Raw genomic sequence first — 21374 nt, 5'->3', positions numbered from 1 at the left:
TAAACGCCAAAGCTCTAAGCTCGCTTCAATTGCATTCACGTCGGAAACCAATCTGACTAATTTTGCCATCATTTTCATTGTTATTATGAACGGAGACGTCGTCAGCAGCACGTGATTAATAAACAACGCGTGCGTCATACATTGACTACCATCAATATGGGTATATTCGGTAAATCGGCCACCGTCGATCCCAAGGATCAAGTGAGTAATCGTAGTCAACCGACTGTGCAAACTTATCGCATTATTTTATGAAATTGTTTTTTTCCCTGTGCGTTGTAGGTTAAACAATGGACATCAACCATACGCAAAGAGACGTATAAACTAGACCGACAGATAAGAGGTGAATATAGTAGTGTTATATTGTGTGTATTTAACAGAAATGCATTTTTTTCATACATGTATAATTAAAATAATTTTTTAATAAATTACTATATTGGTTGGGGACTTGGTATGATCTTTGTGATACAGGTATTCAGAGAGAAGAAGAAAAGGTTAAGCGTTCGATGAAGGAAGCAGCCAAAAAAGGAAACAAAGATGTATGCATCATTTTGGCCAAAGAAATACTAAGGTCACGCAAGACCATCAATAAACTGATTACGTCAAAAACACATATGAATTCTATACAGATGCAAATGAAAAATCAACTGTGTAAGGTTTTAATCAATTTTACATCTGTATTTGTATACCATAATTTATATTTGATTATTTATTTTAGCCGTTCTGAGAATGGCAGGTTCATTGCAAAAGTCTACAGAAGTAATGCAAACAATGCACAATTTGATCAGAGTGCCTGAAGTCGCAGCTACTATGAGAGATTTGTCTAAGGAAATGATGAAGGTTTGTATAATATTAAATTAAGGTTGACCCATATAAATAAATTTGACTTTAGGCTGGAATCATTGAAGAAATGTTAGACGATACAATGGAGAATGTAATGGATGATCCCGAAGATATGGAAGAAGAAGCGCAGTCTGAAATTGATAAAGTACATTTAAAAATAATTAAATTAAAATAGTATAATCTGAATTAATAAAATGTATAATATTTACAGGTATTATGGGAAATAACAGCAGGAGCATTAGGTCAAGCACCTATGGCAGTTACTGAAACACCAGGTGGTTCAGTACTACAAGAAACTGAAACAGTTGAAGAGGATGATGACCTAGAAGAAATGAAAAATCGCTTACAAGCGTTAAAAAGCTAATTAAAGGTGTAATAAAAATGCTAAATTAATATAATATATTATATATTCTAACACAATTTAATTTAATAAATTAATTTAAATAAATTGAGTTAAGAACCAACTATTAATTTTACTAGAAAAATTGGAGCACTAATTTTTTTTTTGTATTTAATCAATTTAAAATTTGTTAAGGTTTAATTTATTTTTAACAAAATAATGTATTAAAGTTTATAACTTAACTTAGTAAAACATAAATTTAGGCTTTAGGGTTTTGCACCAAATATATTTTATATTTTATTTTATCAATCTATAATTGAAGTATTGATGATATTTGTATTCTTAAAAAGAATGCAGAAGTCTCGAGTGATATTTTTATTTATTTTTTTGAGTTCTAAAAATTATCTAAAAACATTAAATTGGATAAACATTTGTGTGAAATTGTAGAAAAAACTATATTTGAACGTTTGATCTCTTGTTTTACCCCAGGAATAAATATATGTATGTATTATACATTTTAATTTTATATGATATTATTAAATTAACAATTTTAACTTGAACCCTTTAAGAAAATAATAGAATATTGTATAATTTTATTTTATTGTTTATTATTTTTGTGGCCTATATTTGTTTTTACTTCATGCTTCTGTCTTAAAACTAATTATAACTTCAAATAAATAATTTTCAATATTATTTAATTTAAAATTTATTTTAATGTTCATTTTAAAACTATTGAAACCGCTTAAATCTAATTAATATTGTTAATACTTGCATTTAAAACAGCTTTTTTTCTGTTTATGCACTTATGAGTAAAACACAATAGGTTATAAACACGCATATACCAATAAATTTTTATTTTTATTATTATTATTTTGTTTGTAAGCTTAAACAACATAAATATAAAAAAAAAAAAAACTGTACACTATGCAATTTTTATAATAATATATATATATATATAAAAAAAAATCTATAAAAAATAAATCTATTGACTACGATTGATTCTTTTCTGTTGAATACCTATCTTTTAATGTTCTGTATTTTTTGAGCATGTAGAGAGCTTCGATTTCTTTGACGACAAATTCGCCACGTTTAACTAACATTTTTATTTGTTCGGGATCACTGATATCACTGTTACGTTGAAAAGCTTTCTTCAACCGCGAACGAAAAAAGTCATAACCCTGAGGATAGTCTCGTCCCATATAAAGTAACTGCAATAAAAATAATTTGTTTATAATACTATTTTATACTGATAATGTGATGTTAATGCTATAAAAAATTAAATACTTAGTAACATAATATTTTTTTTTAACTTTGTGTGATTTTTATATTTAATACTGTACAAAAACCAAATCACAGAAAGATTACCTATCTGGGATTTTTTAGTGCCTACTTATTTATGGCTAATAACCTGATACTGTTGAAATAAAAAAATCCATACCCATGCATTAAAGAATCATTTAATGCTGTTGTGAAATTATATTTTATAATTATCATTATCTCTTTACCTACGTACCAACAACAATAAGTCTACTTGTGTGGATGCTGCGTTGAAATTGTATACGAAAATACTTGTCATTTTCAATTTGAATCAATAATAATTCCTATTTCATAATTACCTCGTAGAATAATAAAATATATTGATCAATAGGTATATATATTTTTTTAAACTCATGAAATCGCTCTGCAGTCTGTTGTATAAGTATATTTCAACTTTCCAGTGTATCTACCTAATAATGTATAGCACATTGTACAATGTAAATTATCATAAGTGTATGCAATTTTGAACTTAATGAAAAAAATTACATAAAATTAATGATTCAGCGCAAAGTTGGTTTGTTAGCATCTATTTTTAAGAATATTTTTATGATATATATTATATTAATTTATTAATAATAAGATATGTAAAATAGATTGAACTAATTTTTGAAAAAGTAAATAACTATTATCGATTTGTTATTTTGTTAGTTATTGTAATATTTTTATGTCATAATATACTATTATTATAACTTACACATACTACAGAATAAAATAAATAGATTCGTGGTATAAATAGTAAATATTTTAAAAATTGTATCGTGTAGAAGATAATAATATACTTATGTAGTACGTAATTTCGAAAAATATCAAGTATCTATAAAATGCGGATTTATGAATTTTATATAAATAAAAAAATTTTCTTGCATATTTTCATGATTTTTACTGCATATTATATGATATATTTCTACACATTTTAGTGTATAAAAATCCGTGCTTTACTCATAAGTTATAACTAGGGCTAGGATTTTAATGATTTAAAAAACCTAATAAAAACTAAAAATGATCAAAAAAAATGATCGAAAAAAAAATAAATATATTAATAAATTAATAAATAATAATTAATATTTATGAGTATAAAAATAAATTCATCTTCTGGTATAATAGCCAATATCATACGTATAATGAATAGGTATTGGCACGTTAAATTTAATAATAAATTGATGAAGATAACACGTAATCAAACATTATTATCGATTATTACTCTGTTAATCTAACGAGTATATTTTATATTAAACATATAAACGATTGGTATTTTGAAGTATTAAATATTTTTAGAAAATATATTTATGATTTTATTTTAATGTTGTATCTTTATATGTTTGTACAATAATTTATAACAATCAATAACGACCATTTAAAATTTTAAAAAATTAAAAATTTATAAAAATAAAACCCAGATTTTAATTAAGTATAAAAAAATGACCCTACATTCAAAAAAGTACAAAAAATGCAAAAATATGCAAAATAAAAACTATATATTTGAACTCGTAGATGACCAAATCACATTTTGTGCTTGAAAAGCTATATATATCCTGTAAATCCTAGAAAAAAAAATGCAAAATCCTATACTATCCCAGCCCTGCTTATAACTATAAGTAAGGAACAGATTTTATCGGAATGATATATTTTTCATTTGATAAACAATATTTACAATTTAGATTATTTTAATTGAAATAAAACCAATTTAATTTGATATATTTTGAAATTTTATTTGCATAATTATTATTATTTAAGTTATATACTTATTTGCAACTTACAATGTACCTATATAAAGTTTTAATTAATAGTAACTACTCGTTTGAAATTCTAAATTTTTTGTACGAAAATTATCGGTAAAATATTTCTCTTTAGAACATGAAGTTTAAAATATATGTATTTAATCATTTGTTTTGTGATATAATCTAATGTATATATAAAAAATATATATATATTTCAAATTGCAATAATATTTGTAAACAATAATGATTATTGCTAACATCCGAACTTGAAGAAATTTTATTATTCAGAACGGTGTAAGTAGTAAATAACATCATTAAAATAGGCATTGATAATAATAATTTTTTATACCTATTTATTAAAACTTCTAATAGGTCATTGATATAATTATTTACTATTCCGAGATATAGTAGACTTATATATTCATTAAGATTATCCACTCTATTCGATTAGTAAAGTTATAAAAATAATGGTAAAGCTACATTATTTTTAACATCCGTAAGTGGGACTTGATGTCACTGAATATCACACAATTTGTATACGAATATAAGTAGGTTATGCAAAATCTGTAGAGCAACAGCGGAAGATAAAGAATATTCCCCAATACTTAAAAATGGTAACAAAGACATTGTTTAGCCCATCTATTTATTAAATAGGTATTAGGTGTACAGTATACACTATGCTGTATACTACAATATATTTTATTTTTAAAATATAATTAAGTTTGAATATTAATTTTCTGTGTTTATTTCATGTAATTATACTAATTAGTCTCAGAAGTTGTAGAAGTTGCACTTGTTCTATGTGTTATCGATTTACACCAGATCATAAGCTAGATATCTGAACTAGACAAGTTTAAAAATTGAAAATGTATATTTCGCATATTTCGTCAATATTAAGAAAACAGTGCATATTTTATTGATTTTCCTATGCATATTAAGCATATTTAATAATGTCTACATTTTTTTTCTTAACCTATGTATTTTAAGTAAGTAGATAAAATAAAAAACGCAATATTATTTTAAGTAAGTATATTTATTGCCACCATCACAGACAAATATTAATTTGACGACAATGGCGCATGTGCAATTTACCTATATTGCGCCAATAAGTCACACTATTACCTTATTTACGAATTTACGATAAGTTATAGTTTTAATTTATCGTAAATTTACTCATTGTTTATTCATTAGTAAATTTGTTGTATGCATGATTAATATTTTATAATATTTTTTAAAAATAATTTTTCAATTTAAAAAGACTTTTTTTTTTTGGAACTTTTTGAAGATTTAACTTTTTTTTTATACATATTTTGATCACTAAATATGGGATAATCATTGTACTAATTTGATATATTTTCCTTAATTTTATAATTTTATAATGCTTCTAGAATTGCTAATGACTTTATAATATAGTAAATATTAATGTTTACAAGTAGGTAATTATAATTTGGTAAATTGTTTAAGGGGTAGAAAACTAGAAAGGAGTCAGCTTCTCCGCGATCACAGCTATATTTGTAGACACAATTTATAAAAATATAAGTATTTTTCATTTTTTAAAACAAATAAACTCCAAGTTACGGTACAGAATACAAATATATAATATTTTATACCCAATGATGTATTTAAAGGGACTTTTTTGAGATGGAAGTGAATCGAAGACAATTCTTTGAGAATAATAAGTGTATAATATTTTAATATTAAAATAGTTATACTACTAATAAATAATATTAATGTGATAACAATGAAGTATTGAAACGGGTTGTCTTACGTAACAATACTATAACAAAAATATATTACAACTTCGTCTTCTGAAGGTCGAGTCTATAATGCCTTCAGTCACCCCCCATTCGGACGAAATGCAATAAATACCTATACAAAATTGGCTTGAAGTTAGATTTTTGGACTAAAAATAGACTGTAGAAAAATTGAAAAACATTATTTCATTAAAATCTTCGTTAGAAAAAATTTGCATTGTAGAGTGTAATGTAGACTGTATGCACAATATAATATATTACGTTTATTTTTTTATGACAAGGTAATATGAAGTATTTTTAAATCAATTCTCACACATAACATTGAAGGCAGCGATATTGAAAAAAAAAAAACAAATTTCGTATTATCTGTTTACGTCACATTCAGGTTCCGTACGAGATGTAATATAATATGACGTGAATAAATGATGATGTTAATATGATTGAATCCAACAAGTACCTTCCTCCCTCCAAAAATGACAAACTACCCAAACATAAATAGTCAATCGTTATCCCTACGCACGATCCCGATCAATTGTGATCAGATTTTAACAACCTTAAATAGGAAATTCGCGGTCAACATGGTAATATTGGCGTAGGTAAGATTGACTGTTTGAGATACCCACTAATAATTGGCACTTATAAAATACAAGCATACACTTACGGTCTTGTACAAGTTAATTACTTCTTGGCGTCCTGCGACCATTGCCAATCGAGTAAGCTATGAAAAACGTTAAAATCCTACTGCGCAGGCGACCCAAGTCTCGCCGTGATTACGGCTATAGTGTTGTCGTTGATGCTGTTACTCTTCTAAAATAGTATTGTGGACTGTGGTTGTCACTTGTCAGTTGTCGGCTGTCGCTGATACTAGTGATAGTGTCCGGCGTGTCCGCGCACTGATGTAGCGGTACGATTATAAAGGTACTGTATTTACCACAGAACAGTAATAATTCGATTGTGCAGTGTTCACAGATATCATAACACGTCAACACGACGTAATAACGACAATCGAGTTGTTCGATTATCGATAGTTTACTTTGTTCTAACGATTTTGTAGTCGATGTCAAATCAGGTGGGTATTTATATTTTTAGTTTTTTAAATAAATGTTTACTATTCAGACTTCTTGAGTCACCTTTTTAACTTTAAGATAACTGGTTCCACACACTATCAAAACTGAATTTCATAATGATAGCCAAAGCAACTTGTAAAAATCAGCTGTTTGTAAAAATGAGAAATACAGCTAGCACTCCAATGACAAAATGAGCGAACTACTTACTTATTGAAACCTTTTATAACCGCTAATCTGTTGAATGTAAAATCATAATATTCAATATTGTGCACATATTTATTTTTTATTTCCTAACATGGCTGAAAGTTGAAAAACTCATTGAAAGTTTTTACATTAGCTTAGGTTTCAATATTATCAAATTCAGGAATGTAAATATTAGAACTGGTGTTACAAAATACAGGGCCCTGTGAAAAATAGTTATGTAGAACCTTTAAAAAAAAATATTTTCTTCGTTCTGGAAGACTAAAAATTGTTTCAATTTTAACACACCAAGTAGAAACAATATTGTATAAAAAAAAAATGCATACAAATATCTAATTAGGTATACATTAAAATCATTGATATGGACTTCTGATCATTTCCTGCATTAACAGCTAGGTTACATATATTTTAATTTTTAATACATATATGAAATAATATATACCTAGTAAGTTTAATAAATTAATTTAAATATTGCACTAAATAAAATAATACACAATAATTAATATTTAATACCTATAGGTACTCTTTACATTTTGTTATAATAAATAAAATATATCTGTATGATACATATTTTAAAGGGATTTTTTATTGCCTTCTTATTTACAAAATCAATTACATATTATGATGGTGTTTTAATTAATATACTAGTTAGCCATAGGCTTGGGTTATATTGAGTGTTTTTCATTATCAATATAGTCTCTACTAATTTAAAACAATGTAAAATTATGAGTTTGCGTTTTTATTATTTCGGCATTTGCTTGCTAAAGCGCAAACTTTCCAACGTTTCCCGCCGTGGGTGAAAATGCTACATATAATTTTCATTGTGTATAACTACTCCAGTATGAAACTACAAATTTTGAATTCAACAGAAAACGTTGAGCAATAGGTTCGCTGTGAATAGCCTCAACCTTATTTAAGACATGGCGCTTCAACAAATAGTTGTATAATACCATGATACTTATGTATTATTAACACCAAAAATAGATATTGTAAACGTTGTAATTTTGGAGAAAATATGAATAGGTACTTATACTAAAAACAGCCGTAACAAATATGCAAATATTTGGTTGGAAATTTAAATCACCAGATCATATTGTACAATTACATAATATTATACAAATTGAAACATTGAGTCAAAATCCTAGTGAACAATATACCCTAAAAAATACGTAGATACTTAAAACATTTTCCGATAAATTTGGCACTTGACGAACGTGTTAAATAAAAGTCAAATATTAAATTAAAATGCTAAGATGAGATTACACTGAAATTATTAATTTTAAGATTTACATGTATTGTATTTCTAGTAGTTCTAAAGAGTGTTTCATAATGTGCGTAATTTTTGAAATGCATGGGATTTTTTTATTTGAAGGGTTGACACCCTGTTTAAATTATTTTTGTCATCTATCATTTTATCGATTAGAAGTTGATTCGTTTTTATTAAACTTAATTGTCATGGAACGTTTCAATAAGTAGTAATATACTCGCACTGAAAATTGAAAACTCATTACAAAAACGGTGAGTACGTAGTTGTGACTGTCCGAAAACTTCGCACGAATTTTGAACGTTAGGAAACTCCTAATGCATTAACAGTTTTGAGGTTAGTACAGAAATTTGACAAACTGGTTCAGTTGGAACTCAAAAAAGTCTATCGAAATCGCACAAATTGTACACAGTCAAACATTGCGGCAAAAGAGTGTGAATGTGAGACCTGGAAATAACAGCAGAGCAGTGGAGATGGACATATTATGGTAGATATCAGTGGCGTTTCCTGACTTTCGGCGTTAGGCGTTAATGTGTGAGGAAAACAATTAGGAAAACTCCCCTTACGGAAAATAAATTCGTATCAACTATTAACAATCAACATATTATTAAAATTATTTATTTTAAATACTTTTAAATTTTTAAAAATACATCCAAATCCAACATCTATAAAATTAAATATAATATAAAACTGAAAATGTACAAATTAATATAATAATGAATATATTATGTTTTCGACGATCGGCGTTGCAGTCTTGCAGTTCGAGTGTACGACGTAAACAGGATAACGTGCAGCCGCGACGATCCCCACTAACGGTCCAAACACAGTGTATAGGCTAGCGCTAGACTAGTGAGTAGTGGCTAGTCGTTAATTTCATTTTCAACGACTTGGTCTAGTATTAACATGGCACCGAAGTTATCCGAAAATATCACGACAAATTACGAATATGAGATATTAGATACCACAAGTCGTTGTTCGAAACATTAACGTCCTACACGGCTACACCCTACGGCCTACACAAACACAACATAATACAATATTATTCCGTAATCGGCGTAATCTTATTGGACGCCGTTGCGCGTCGTAGCTGCAGACGGCGCGGGCGAATGGTCGAGTTTAGAGCTTAAAATAGACAATAGTAACAATAGTTTATTATTTGATATTATTATTTTTACATGACAATTATTTTAAGATTTTGTAAATAAAATTATATAACCATGTAATATACTAATATGAATTACAAATTACAATATTACACACATGTATGACATCAATGTTTAGGGCGTTAACACACAACTTGCACACCCAGAGAAAACGCCACTGGTAGATATAATTTTTAAACATTAAATCGAATTGTATTTTAAAAAAGCTTTTTTTGAATAAAAAATTTACATTTATTGACAATTTTAGCTGATTTATTACATTTTCAAAAATTGCGCACTTCATGAAACACCCTATATTTATAACAAATATAAATACAAAATAATTATAACAAATATAATCTAAACAAATTAAATCATGATATATTTATGTTAAAATATATATACATAATTATTAAATATATTTGTTTTTAATGTTAGTTACTAGTTAGTAGCAATGTGTATGACAACGACGGATAAAAAGAAATAATCATAATATTAATACCAATAATGATATTATCAGTTTACAATTCAATGTTATGGTCACAGTTATATCAAAATTCGACGTAGTCTATTTTAAACATTATTAAATTCTGATCAATTAATCATAAGATATGGCCGATATGGGATTTGATTTTTAACAATTTTAAACATCGATTTAAAACGAAATAGTTAAATAGGTAGAGGTACTCGACCAATATGCTATCTAGGTACTGTAATTTTATGATAGTACTAGTATGATAGCTACCGACGCTACCGTAAATATTGTATCTACTGTGTAGGTATACTTTTATAGTATAATATACTACTTGCCACTTGGGTATTATAATTTATATTATATAATATACTTTATCATTTTGTAATTAAGATTAAGCTTTATCGAAATTCTAAATTTTATTATATTTATACATTTTTATAATTTATCATAGACTTCTTAAAAAAAAAATTAGTATGTGTTTGTGAGTCGTGTCAATTTTATGCGGTTTTACTGTGATTTATTTATTATTATTTATTAATTATTATGAGTTTGTCAATTATAAGTTGTATATATCGACACATAATTCAAAATGAAGAGATGTGTGCAATTTTTTTTTAAAATACGTGGTTTATTACCAACTGACCAAATGTGTACCAAAATTAAAAACCAAACAATTTGTGGTGGTGAGTTAAAAAAAGTTCTGAAAATTAGTCAAAAATGTGATTAGGAAAGTAATATTTTGAAACATAAAATGACGATAGATAAAATATTTACTGTAGATAGCATAAACTAAACCATCAAACGTGCAGTAGATTCTAAACATAGCATATTGGACGAGTATATCCTTACATTACACAAATGTTATTCAGTGATTATAATTATTGTATTTCGCACCGATGATTTAATTAATATGAGCAAAAAATGTTATCTTTTTTTTAAAATTATAATGAGTATTCTGTAAAAATTCGGTATAAAAATTATGAAATGTAGGTTTCTAGTGTGTAAAAATACGGTCTGAATATTTACAGTCCAGAATCCTATGATATGTAAAAACGTTTTCTAGATTTTTATATGCGTCCAACTTTGGTTCGATGTAAGGATCCCAGATTTATTTTTTTTAAATACGAGACATTTTAAATCATACCTATATAGGAATCCTATACGTCCCGTATTTGAATGAAGTATTCCGGTGTCTCGACACTAGTTTAAAAATAGCGTCGGATCCCAAACGGCTCCCGTCTATTGTTCGCTTATTCCCAAACGGCTCCCGTCCAAAAAAAATGTTCAAATAGGTATAAATGTATAATTGTAAACTCCACAATAATTATTAGACATATGTACGCCTGTCTTCCAAAACAGCATACACAATACCGTTGATGTTATTACGCTCATCGTAATTCTGTTGTTGTATAGTATATACAGTTAATGTGTATCATATTTTTAAATTTAAAATATATAAAACGGAATATAAAGGAAAATATAGAATAGGTATATTAATAATGTCGAAAAAACCGAAACATTTAACTATAGCTAATTGGAAATATTGACAATATAATGTCGATAACAATTTTACTTATACAATTTTATCAGATTTGCGATATGGCACACAATCGTATCAATTTGTGCAGTTTGTTCAGATTTCAGTCTGTTCGCGATCTTCACCGTCGTTTAGTGCGTTGATTTATTTTTATTATTTTTCTAACATGTCTAGTGATATTCGTGAAAAAAAATTGGTAGAAAATTTTTGGTTTTCTTTCCATAAAAAACTCGCTGGTGACGTAGAGCGCTGGAAATGTACAACGCGTGGTTGTAAATCTTATTTTAAGCGAAATAGTATTGGCGAAATGTTTGATGAACATCTGGAACATAACCACTTACATTTAGATGACAATGTTATAAGGAGGAGGGAAATAAGTAGCAATTTAAAGCGTAAAGCTCAAGAAAATTTGCATGAAAAGCCCGCGAAACTTCTTCGAACTCAACTTGAACCGAACGATTTAAATGTGTTGACAACACAAGATGTCAACGCTATTCGCAAATCAGTATACTATGTTCGTTCAAAATCCTTACCAAAATTACCAAAATCAACAGAAGAAGCTCAAGATAGTTTAGACAAAATTAATATAACAACTTTGGCGGGTGAGAATTTTTTATTTTTTAACGATAAAGCGTCAAATATTGTTATTCTTACGTGTAACACCAATTTAAACATTCTTAAGGAAAACCGATGTATATATGTTGATGGCACATTCAAGTATTGTCCGAAATTTTTTTATCAAATGTTCACCATTCATGTTTTAAATAACGGACATTATCTTCCCCTTATTTACTGTTTTTTACCAGATAAAACTTCAGTAACCTACGGAAAAGCCTTTTCAGCATTGTGTGATCACTTAAATCCACAAGTTGTTTTCGTAGATTTTGAGGAAGCTATTCACATTGCATTGCGAAAAACGTGGCCATCGGTTAACATAAAGGGGTGTAGATTTCATTTGGGTCAAAGTTGGTGGCGAATGATTCAGTCAGTGGGACTTGCTTCAGAATTCAGAGACAAAGATTCTGGAATCGGAAGAGCGTTGAAATATTTATTTGGCCTTCCTTACTTACCACAGTCAGACGTCTTAGATTGTTTTACAGATGATTTAATGGCTATCAAACCTATAGATGATAAAATAGACAAAGTTTTCGACTATATTTTTGAAAATTACATAACTTCAGATAGTCGTTTCCCTCCTAAAATGTGGGCTGAGTGTTCATCTGCTCTTTCTTTGACCACAAATGGATGTGAAGCGTTCCACAGTACATTCAACAAAGAATTCAATACTACACACCCAAATATTTTTAAAGTTATTGACATACTAATCAATATACAATCTGAAACTCAAATTAAAGCTCGAAGTTATTTTAATACACCAAGATCGAAAAAAAAGCAAGAGTTCGTCGAAAAAATCATTTGCGAGTTTTCATCAAATAAAATATCACGCATGGACTATATAAAAAAATTGTGCTCAACAAATTTACCCGATATATGATTTTTTTAATATTTTTATTTATACATTTTTTACATTTTTTAAATATTTTTTTAACGTTAAAAATTAAAAATTTAATATTATACTATACACTTTTTTTTATATAATTTTAATAATTTACATGGTGTACACCAAGACATTTTTAACCACACCTCTTTTGAGACAGTCCTAAGTCTGTATAAAGTAGGAAGGAAATTGTCGTGTACAAAACCGGAGCCGTTTAGGAATTTACCTGTTCGTTAGACCTTTTTGGACGGGAGCCGTTTGGGAATTGACCTTTTTGTAAAACGGGAGCCGAATAGAGAAACGGGAGCCGAATGGGCTACGACCAAAAATAGATAACACTTTTGTCTTGTATTTTGAATAATCCGTCTTTTATGTACCTTATTTTGAAAATTAAATTTTTCATATCATTTAAGTTTTTACCTAAACCATTATATTTAAATCAAATGATAATTAATAATTATTATTTGATTATGATTGTGTTTAACTTTATTTTATAGAATATTTAGTAATTGTGAGGAAAATGAAATGTTTGTAACAAAGCCAAAATATGTAATTTTAGCAATCAAATGTTTACAATGAATTTGTATGACAAATATCTCATATTTAATTTTTTAATATTTTAATTGCTTACATAAGTTCTCTCACCCCTTCCTAAAATTAACACCAATATAAATTACAAGTATAGGTATAGGGATCCCAAATTTATTTTATTTTTTTAATACTGGACATTTTAAATCATACCTATACTTGTAATTTATATTGGTGTTAATTTTGAGTGTGAGGTAGAAAATAAAGAATATTTACAGTTGTCAGCTGTTTTTCAAAAATTATAATACAGAAGTATTTGTACCTATAATATTTTTATTTCAGGTAATATATGTACCTCTCTATCTACACAAAAGTATTTTAACTTCAATATATTAGCACTGGCTAGTGTATAAATATTAATTACGTGGAAATGGGACACATAATTTTCAAGATCTGGAAAGCAGCTATTGTATATATGGTCATACGTGACTACGTGAGAAGTATAAAAATTGGCAACCGACACTACAGTTGTGAAACCTTCGCCATAAATAAAAAAGGAAAAAGGAAATAGTGCAACCTTTCCTTTAACAAAATACTGTACAGGTAAAATTGAGATTATTTTATTCTATTATTTGAATTATTATTTTATTCACTACCAAGTCTGCGTTATTATTATGGAATAGAATATAATAATACATACCTAACCAAAATTATTTTATTTAATTTTTAAAAATAAATGACCATTAAATATTATGTTTTCATATAAAAGTACTTAAGTACATTATGACGAATGTTGATTATCTGAACGCTGTTCTTAGTTATATTAGCATCATGGATTTAAGTGAAAAAGTTAATAATTTTTAGCATAAAAAATAAAAAACAGAAATATTTAATGTACAAGTATTATGTTTAAAAAAAAATGTCCTCACCACTTGATTATTTATTTGAAAAATACATACATAGAAAAATGTGTTACTATCTTAAACATTGTTGATTAAATGCTTTTTGTCCGCAAACTCTATAACAGGGGGTCGGCAACCTTTTTAACCACGCAGGCCATTTTTTTTTCAATTGTTCATCAAGGGCCACATTAAAAAAAAAATTACATATTATGATATAATATTTATAATTGTATTGCTATTATGAAACAGTTAGATTAGATTTTATTTGTAAAGGAAAAAAAATTATATAATATTGAAAATTATATGAAAAATGTTATTGAACAAAAATAAAACACAAAAATTAACCACCTTTGTGCGGGCCTCAAAAATTGCTTTGCAGGCCGTGGGTTGTCGATCCCTGCTCTATAACTTATATGATATTTTAATGATTCATCATCAAAATATTATAAAAATGTCAAAAGTTTCAATTTTGAATTTAACACTATTTTATAAATTTTAATAGTTTTTTATATTAACATATAACTTAAGCTATTAAATTATAAAACAAATAAAAAATAAAGTAAAATAAAATCCATAAACACTTCATATTTTAATTATACAATTATAAATACTCAATTTGAATGAATGCATACGTTTCATATTTTCAATCTAATCATTTTTAAATATTTTATTATATATTATATGTGCACAAATAATATGTATATGACATGTGTGTTATCTGGAAATTTTCAATTAAGTATTGTATTGCACGATCATAGTAAATTTATTTTATTAACAGCTCGGCTATTGATCACCGTTGAGTATGTCGACTGTCACTTTATGATAAACATAATTTACTATACAAAATTTGGGATCAATCTCTCAACTAGTTTATTATAGTAATAAATGTGGGACACAACTGATCGTAATGTATTGTCTAAAATAGTTCGAAATCCAATCAGTATCAAATTTGTGTTTCGGGATCGAATAACCGTTTACTAAATTATCTAAAAATTTTAATAAAATATAATATAATACTCATTATACACAGCTCTTTATAATCGGGAAAATATACGTATACTTGGCAAGTATATACATATTTTGAGCCAAACGTAATATATTGATGTATTTTATTATTCAAGTACCTTAAAATTTCCTTCTAATTTGTTTTAGTAATAATAATTATATATTTTAATAAAACTGTTGTAATATTAATAATAAAATTGACTGATCGATCATTATTCAAATCCAACCCACATTTAGGTGTCAAATGTAATATAATACACTGACAGCTGGTCGCGACCGAGACTCGTGAGCTGACAGGCTCTTCAGACTACATAAAGTTGTTTACAATTTTAGTAATTTCATGTACCTGAAATGCCACATGTTCACTTTTTTTAAAAGTTATATAAATAAAAAAAAATTAAAATAAATTTTTCTTATTAAAAAATAAAAAAATCATATAAAATCATTATTATAATAGTTATTACTAATTACATTTTAGTACATTTAAATCTAATTATGTTAAGTATGATTAAACTAATATGTTCAACCATTGTTTCAGTTATAAATTTTAGCATTAAGTATAAACATTAAAATATTCAACAAGTATGACAAATTTAAATTTTGAATAATATATAATAGTATAATATTTAACAAGCGATAAGTAATATGGTTACTTGATACTTTATATTATTAATTATTATTATCATCCATAAGAATTTTTTATAATTTTAAATGTTCTAATAGTGCAGTAACCTTTGAATGAAAAATTTTACTCCGTTGTAGCGAAAATGCTCAAGAAATAATCGTCTTATAGATTATCGAATATGTACAAATACCTTTTAATTATAACATTATTATACTAGATACATTTAAAGATTAAAACACATTGTACCTTTATCTGCAGGCAAATATATGAATGTGATATAGTATCTCTAAAATAAAATACGCAAGTCACACGACACATAGGTGAATTTTTATGATTATTATGAAATCTCACTACTCCGTTTTAGACCGCATAAGTAACATCTGTATAATACAACACGTCTAGTTTATAACCGTTTCATTTAACGTAAAATTGAGATAGAATACTTTCATAATGTTTCCTTACTAGGAATAGTTTAAATTTAATAATGTTTATAATGCACGAGTGAATTGTATTTTATTATTTGAAAAAATGGGTATAGTGATGTCTGTGTATAGAATATGGGCTTTAACGTAGTTATGTTACCTATTCAAGACAAATAGAAATGTTGAATGTTAAACCTTAATAAGTTACTGTATGGATTAACAGTCAACTTTGTTTCAAAATTAAATTTTTATTTTTATTGTTCGATAATCTGAGATTTTACATTTATCTAGAGGGTAGCGAGTTACCACGATATATTGCACGTTGTATTTAAATCAAGGGCACACTAATATTAATAATTATGATATCACATAAATCAAAACTACCTAAATTTATTATTAATTACCATAATATATGTTTTTGGACTATCTTCACAAGATACCATGTACCTATTTACAACGGCAATGGTGTACAAACAACTCCATCTCCTACATACTTGTGCAAAGTCTTAAGTCCCGAACATTGATTATATTACCTATACTATAACACATAACACCCAAAGTAAAATAATTATTATTTATTACGCATGCTAGTGATAATAAAACAAATATAATACATATATTATCTACAATTGTTGTGTACAATTGTTTTGAAATCTATTGCGGACAATCTGGCTGAAAGTACGAATGAACTTCATCCTTTTAAATTTATTTTTATTTCTTGAATTTATTATTTGGAAATATCATATTATTAAATGTATGGTGCAACGAATTTACAATTGTTCACAATCTATTTGAAATAAATGTCGGTGAAGTGAGTGGGGTGGGGGTGGGACAACTGCGCATACTTCTCTACGGGTACATATACGAGAAATTCAGTCAGCGCAGCCATTATTGTTCCGGGCGGCCGCGGTCCCGTAAAAACGGAAATAAGCCATGCGACCCATCTCCGGACAGCGGCGAGCGAAAAGGCAATAAGCCCAGCAGCTACGGCTGACGATATCGTGCACCCGCGCGACGCTGACCTATACGTTGGCGCGCAAGTTCGTCGGTGGGTGTCGTTGTTGTCATCGTCACGCAATACGCATAAAAAATTTTCATTGTCATAAAAAAAAAAAATTAACGGAGAGCACTGGGTTTTTACATAGGTCTTAATATGCTAGAGTACAGTTAATTATTTCCCTATTATAATGACCCTCTCGTTAATCTAGAGATGTTCGTAAATACACGTAGTGCGACTACGTTTATATTATGTATATATATTTTTTTACATTGTAAGCGATAATAATTTGAAAAAAAATTTCAGACAGCCGGCCGTTATTGATCAACAACTACACTTTTACGAACAAAAATAACAATTATTTATTATATAAATCCATATATCACGGTGTTTGAGCGTATATGGGTACATTAATAGCATCAGATTTTTCTTCGTGTGATATTATATCCTTAACCCCCCCCCCCCTAAACTAGTATGACAAAATAATAGCAAAGATTACTGAGAAGATCCTCTGACCGCGGTGTCTATACTGGTATTACGTATAATATTATCGCATAATACTATTATCCTGCTTATCGTTCGGTTACTACGATGTACGCGCGTGCGCCAATTGCACGGCGAGTAAAAAATCACAGAGCGAGAGAGTACATAATATTTTATTATTATTATTATTATTATTATTATTATTATTATCATTATTACTATACGAGTACATAATATACCTACGGACATAATATATACTCGCGTACTATATCGAATGTATATAGGTTCGGTACGACTGTGCTCTGATGCGCGTGCGCTCGCATATACAGTATACGTACCTATATACAACGGTAGTAGTAGTAGTAGTAGTAGTAGTAGTAGTAGTAGTAGTAGTAGTAGTAGTAGTAGTAGTAGTAGTAGTAGTAGTGTGCACCGTAGTAGAAGACTTGATATAGACGGAATGGCGCATGTTTGGCAGCGGCAGCGGCGGTGGAGGCAACGTTTGTAGCGTTGGAAGCGGCGGCGGCGGCAGGTAGGTTGCGTATTACGTGCTACAGCCGCCGCCGATCACATACACTACGCTGCTACGCGTGGCTTTGTATAGCGCCGCGCGTGCCATGCAACGGCCGCTTCGCGAGACAGTCTGGCGCGGGTGGGTGGTCGTGCCGCCGCGACTGGGTGGGTTACGGCGGTGATCGTGACGCGGCCTGCGGGAAGGTGGATAAAAGGCTACCGAGCGAGTCTACCGCCGCCGCTTTTCAGTACGTGACGGACGCGCGCGCATCGCGACACGACCGAGACGCGCGGGACTCTGCTGCAGCAGTCGCTGCCGCCGCCGCCGCCGAAGCCGAAGCCGCCGGAACGTATCGCCGAGACGGACAACGTGAGTGGCGATTTTCTGTTAACGTTTTTGTTGTTGTTGTTGTTATGGTCTCAATATCGTACCTATATAATATTATAATGTAATACTGACGTATAATAATATATTATTATGTCGGTACATGCTCATTGCTCAGAACCGAAGCCCATGGTATTCGGTCGCTGACGGGTGCAGGACACGATTTGGTTTGTGACCGCGGTATAGGAACGGTAACGCTAATTCGTAGCAGTACTTTGACCAGATCATATCTTTTGTTAGGAATAGTCGTCTAACGAATGGTCCACGAATCTTCGGATACACCGCAGTGCGAGAATTAATATAATATATACGTAACAAAAATAGTAATATTTTGCACAACGAAAGACGACCACGGATCCTGTTTTTTTTTTTTTTTTTTTTTTATTGCGTTTCGCGGTTTTCCGGGTTTTTGATGCCAAGTGAAATTTAAAAAAAAAAGCCATTTGGCGGATGCCTTTTAACAACATCTCGTGACGCGCAGAACAATACCAACGGGTATGCTAATATATGCTCCGAGCCCTCGCAGCAATAATTGATGTGCAAATAGTTTTTAAAAAACTTGAAGATTTAAGATTAGACGACCATAGGGGATCTCTATTTACGCATTTCCTATCGGACATCGGTGTTTAGTTAACAATGAGTCTTATTGAACATTTTATTATTTTATGTCCATCATTGATTATTGTTCTACAATCTATAAAACGTTATTGCACTCGTTTATTAATATGATATTATAATATAACAATAGTTACAAAATAATTATATAAAATACTAACCCTCAAAACAGTTGAAAATGTTCGTTTATTTGCGTCTAGTGTCTTATTGATCATCCAACTAATTATTAATCCACATACCACCAATAATTATTTCGTCGTGTGCACTAAGTTTAAGCCACTTTTTGACTTGTTTTGATTTTTAAATTAAATAATTAAAGAATGTCTAGGCGACTTTTAATCTCGTGGTATTTAGATAATCTTCGACGATCATTATTGTAAATATTAATATATTAATGTGTAAATACAATAGGCGTTTACTATTTATATGCAATCAATAAAATAGGTTTTCATCCAAGTTTGTGGGCAGTGTAATACGAATCGGGTACAAGACGAATAACGTGTTATATTTGTATATAACAATTACTATGTCCAGTAGTTGCGTTAATCTATATTATCAAATAAATACAAATATTTTTGATATTTTGTTAGTTTACTTGTATTATCTCGACGATAATAGCACGTTTGTAATTTTTACATAAGTGTTATTTTAATAAGCTACTCTATTTTGATAACTATAAGTTTATTATTATTACATCTTTTGAGTAATGTTATGTAACATTTTGAACAGATTGATAAATGTATATTTATATATATTTTTTAATCACAATATTCTTTGGTGCCTTTTAATCAGAATTTCGTATACCTGGAATTTAAGATTTAAATTAAATATGTATGGGTACTATTAGTACCTAGTACTTACTACTTTCATAATAATAGTTGTTATATAACCAAAAATGCAAATTTTTAGTTACTAACAAATAACTTACGCCAGTACATTTTTTTTTAATATCATAAATAAAGTATTTTGGTATTATAAAAAAGATTTATTTTTAAATAAATGTTACAATACACTAATTATATTTTTAAATAGATACAAAATGCTTACTTAAAATCTACTGAGAATCTTTGCTCCTAACAATTCCAAAAAATAATTCAAGTAATTATTTATAACACAAATTACGATTTGAGTGTTTGTCCCAAAAATGTTAAAATCATTAACAATTCTTAATAAAAATGCCGGTAAATATACTATGCAACGTTAAAAACAATAACATATCAAACATATTATAATTTCTAATATATACATATAACCATTGGTTTACCCATATTATCTATGGTTTATTTTAAAAAAAGCATAATAATAATTGTGATTTACAGAATTTATATTAATGTTGCACTTATTATAACTATATTAATGTAATAATATGGCATAAGTACGAGTATACTTAACGTGATTATTAGAGCTCAAGAAATATTTTATTTTTATGTTGTTTTTTTTTTTATTATTAATTTAAATTTCCATTGCCTAATAAGCTACACATTTGTTAGCAAATATGAATTTATTCATGATCTATCTTATTGTAATATTTTGCAACTTTTGATAATTTTCACTTAGGTTACTGCTATTTTATGAATTATGAATCATACAATTAGAAAAAAAATAATATCTAAAATACCATTGTACCTTAAAGTTTCTGCACATGAAACTGTTTTATGAACTCGAGCTTACATTTTTGTATTTATGTTAAATAAATACCTGTAAATTACTATACCTAGATTTAAGCTTGTAATTAATACAATATAT

At 28.3% G+C, this 21374-nt stretch overlaps 3 protein-coding genes across 4 annotated transcripts in view; 2 read left to right on the top strand and 1 right to left on the bottom strand.

Annotated features, from left to right (window-relative positions):
* The first annotated feature begins 156 nt into the window (after nt 1-156).
* On the top strand, nt 157-1260 carry LOC112591667 (charged multivesicular body protein 3). Its single transcript, XM_025335549.1, has 6 exons — nt 157-201; nt 280-340; nt 469-648; nt 716-837; nt 890-985; nt 1052-1260. The coding sequence occupies exons 1-6, from the start codon at nt 157-159 to the stop codon at nt 1202-1204; spliced, it is 657 nt and encodes a 218-aa protein (XP_025191334.1). The 3' UTR covers nt 1205-1260.
* Nucleotides 1261-2101: 841 nt separating this feature from the next.
* LOC112592978 (electron transfer flavoprotein regulatory factor 1) lies at nt 2102-7064 on the bottom strand. Its single transcript, XM_025337162.1, has 2 exons — nt 6631-7064; nt 2102-2388 (listed from the first exon to the last, which is right to left on the bottom strand). The coding sequence occupies exons 1-2, from the start codon at nt 6670-6672 to the stop codon at nt 2170-2172; spliced, it is 261 nt and encodes an 86-aa protein (XP_025192947.1). The 5' UTR covers nt 6673-7064; the 3' UTR covers nt 2102-2169.
* Nucleotides 7065-14065: 7001 nt separating this feature from the next.
* The window catches only part of LOC112594064 (protein Skeletor, isoforms B/C), a 97320-nt gene continuing 90011 nt past the window's right edge, over nt 14066-21374 (top strand). The window contains exon 1 of one of the 2 annotated variants that reach the window (XM_025338688.1): nt 14066-14284. The gene's annotated coding sequence lies outside the window, so the exon portion shown is untranslated. Of the gene's footprint in view, nt 14285-18638; nt 18999-21374 lie in introns of those variants that run through there. The other variant, XM_025338680.1, reaches the window with a different exon arrangement.

This window comes from Melanaphis sacchari, unplaced genomic scaffold, assembly GCF_002803265.2.
Source record: "Melanaphis sacchari strain LSU unplaced genomic scaffold, SCAv2.0 Contig0_pilon_pilon, whole genome shotgun sequence".
NCBI classification, from domain to species: domain Eukaryota; kingdom Metazoa; phylum Arthropoda; class Insecta; order Hemiptera; family Aphididae; genus Melanaphis; species Melanaphis sacchari.
Note: the sequence above shows the minus strand (reverse complement) of the source record. Positions and strands in the feature narration are given on the sequence as shown.

Excerpts from the sequence above, each read along its gene's own strand:
- LOC112591667 (XM_025335549.1), top strand. The coding sequence starts at position 157 with ATGGGTATATTCGGTAAATCGGCCACCGTCGATCCCAAGGATCAA. Across the intron at positions 202-279 it reads CCGTCGATCCCAAGGATCAA|GTTAAACAATGGACATCAAC; the intron begins GTGAGTAATCGT and ends TGTGCGTTGTAG. Across the intron at positions 341-468 it reads ACTAGACCGACAGATAAGAG|GTATTCAGAGAGAAGAAGAA; the intron begins GTGAATATAGTA and ends TTTGTGATACAG.
- LOC112592978 (XM_025337162.1), bottom strand. The coding sequence starts at position 6,672 with ATGGTCGCAGGACGCCAAGAAGTAATTAACTTGTACAAGACC. Across the intron at positions 2,389-6,630 it reads TAATTAACTTGTACAAGACC|TTACTTTATATGGGACGAGA; the intron begins GTAAGTGTATGC and ends TTTTTATTGCAG.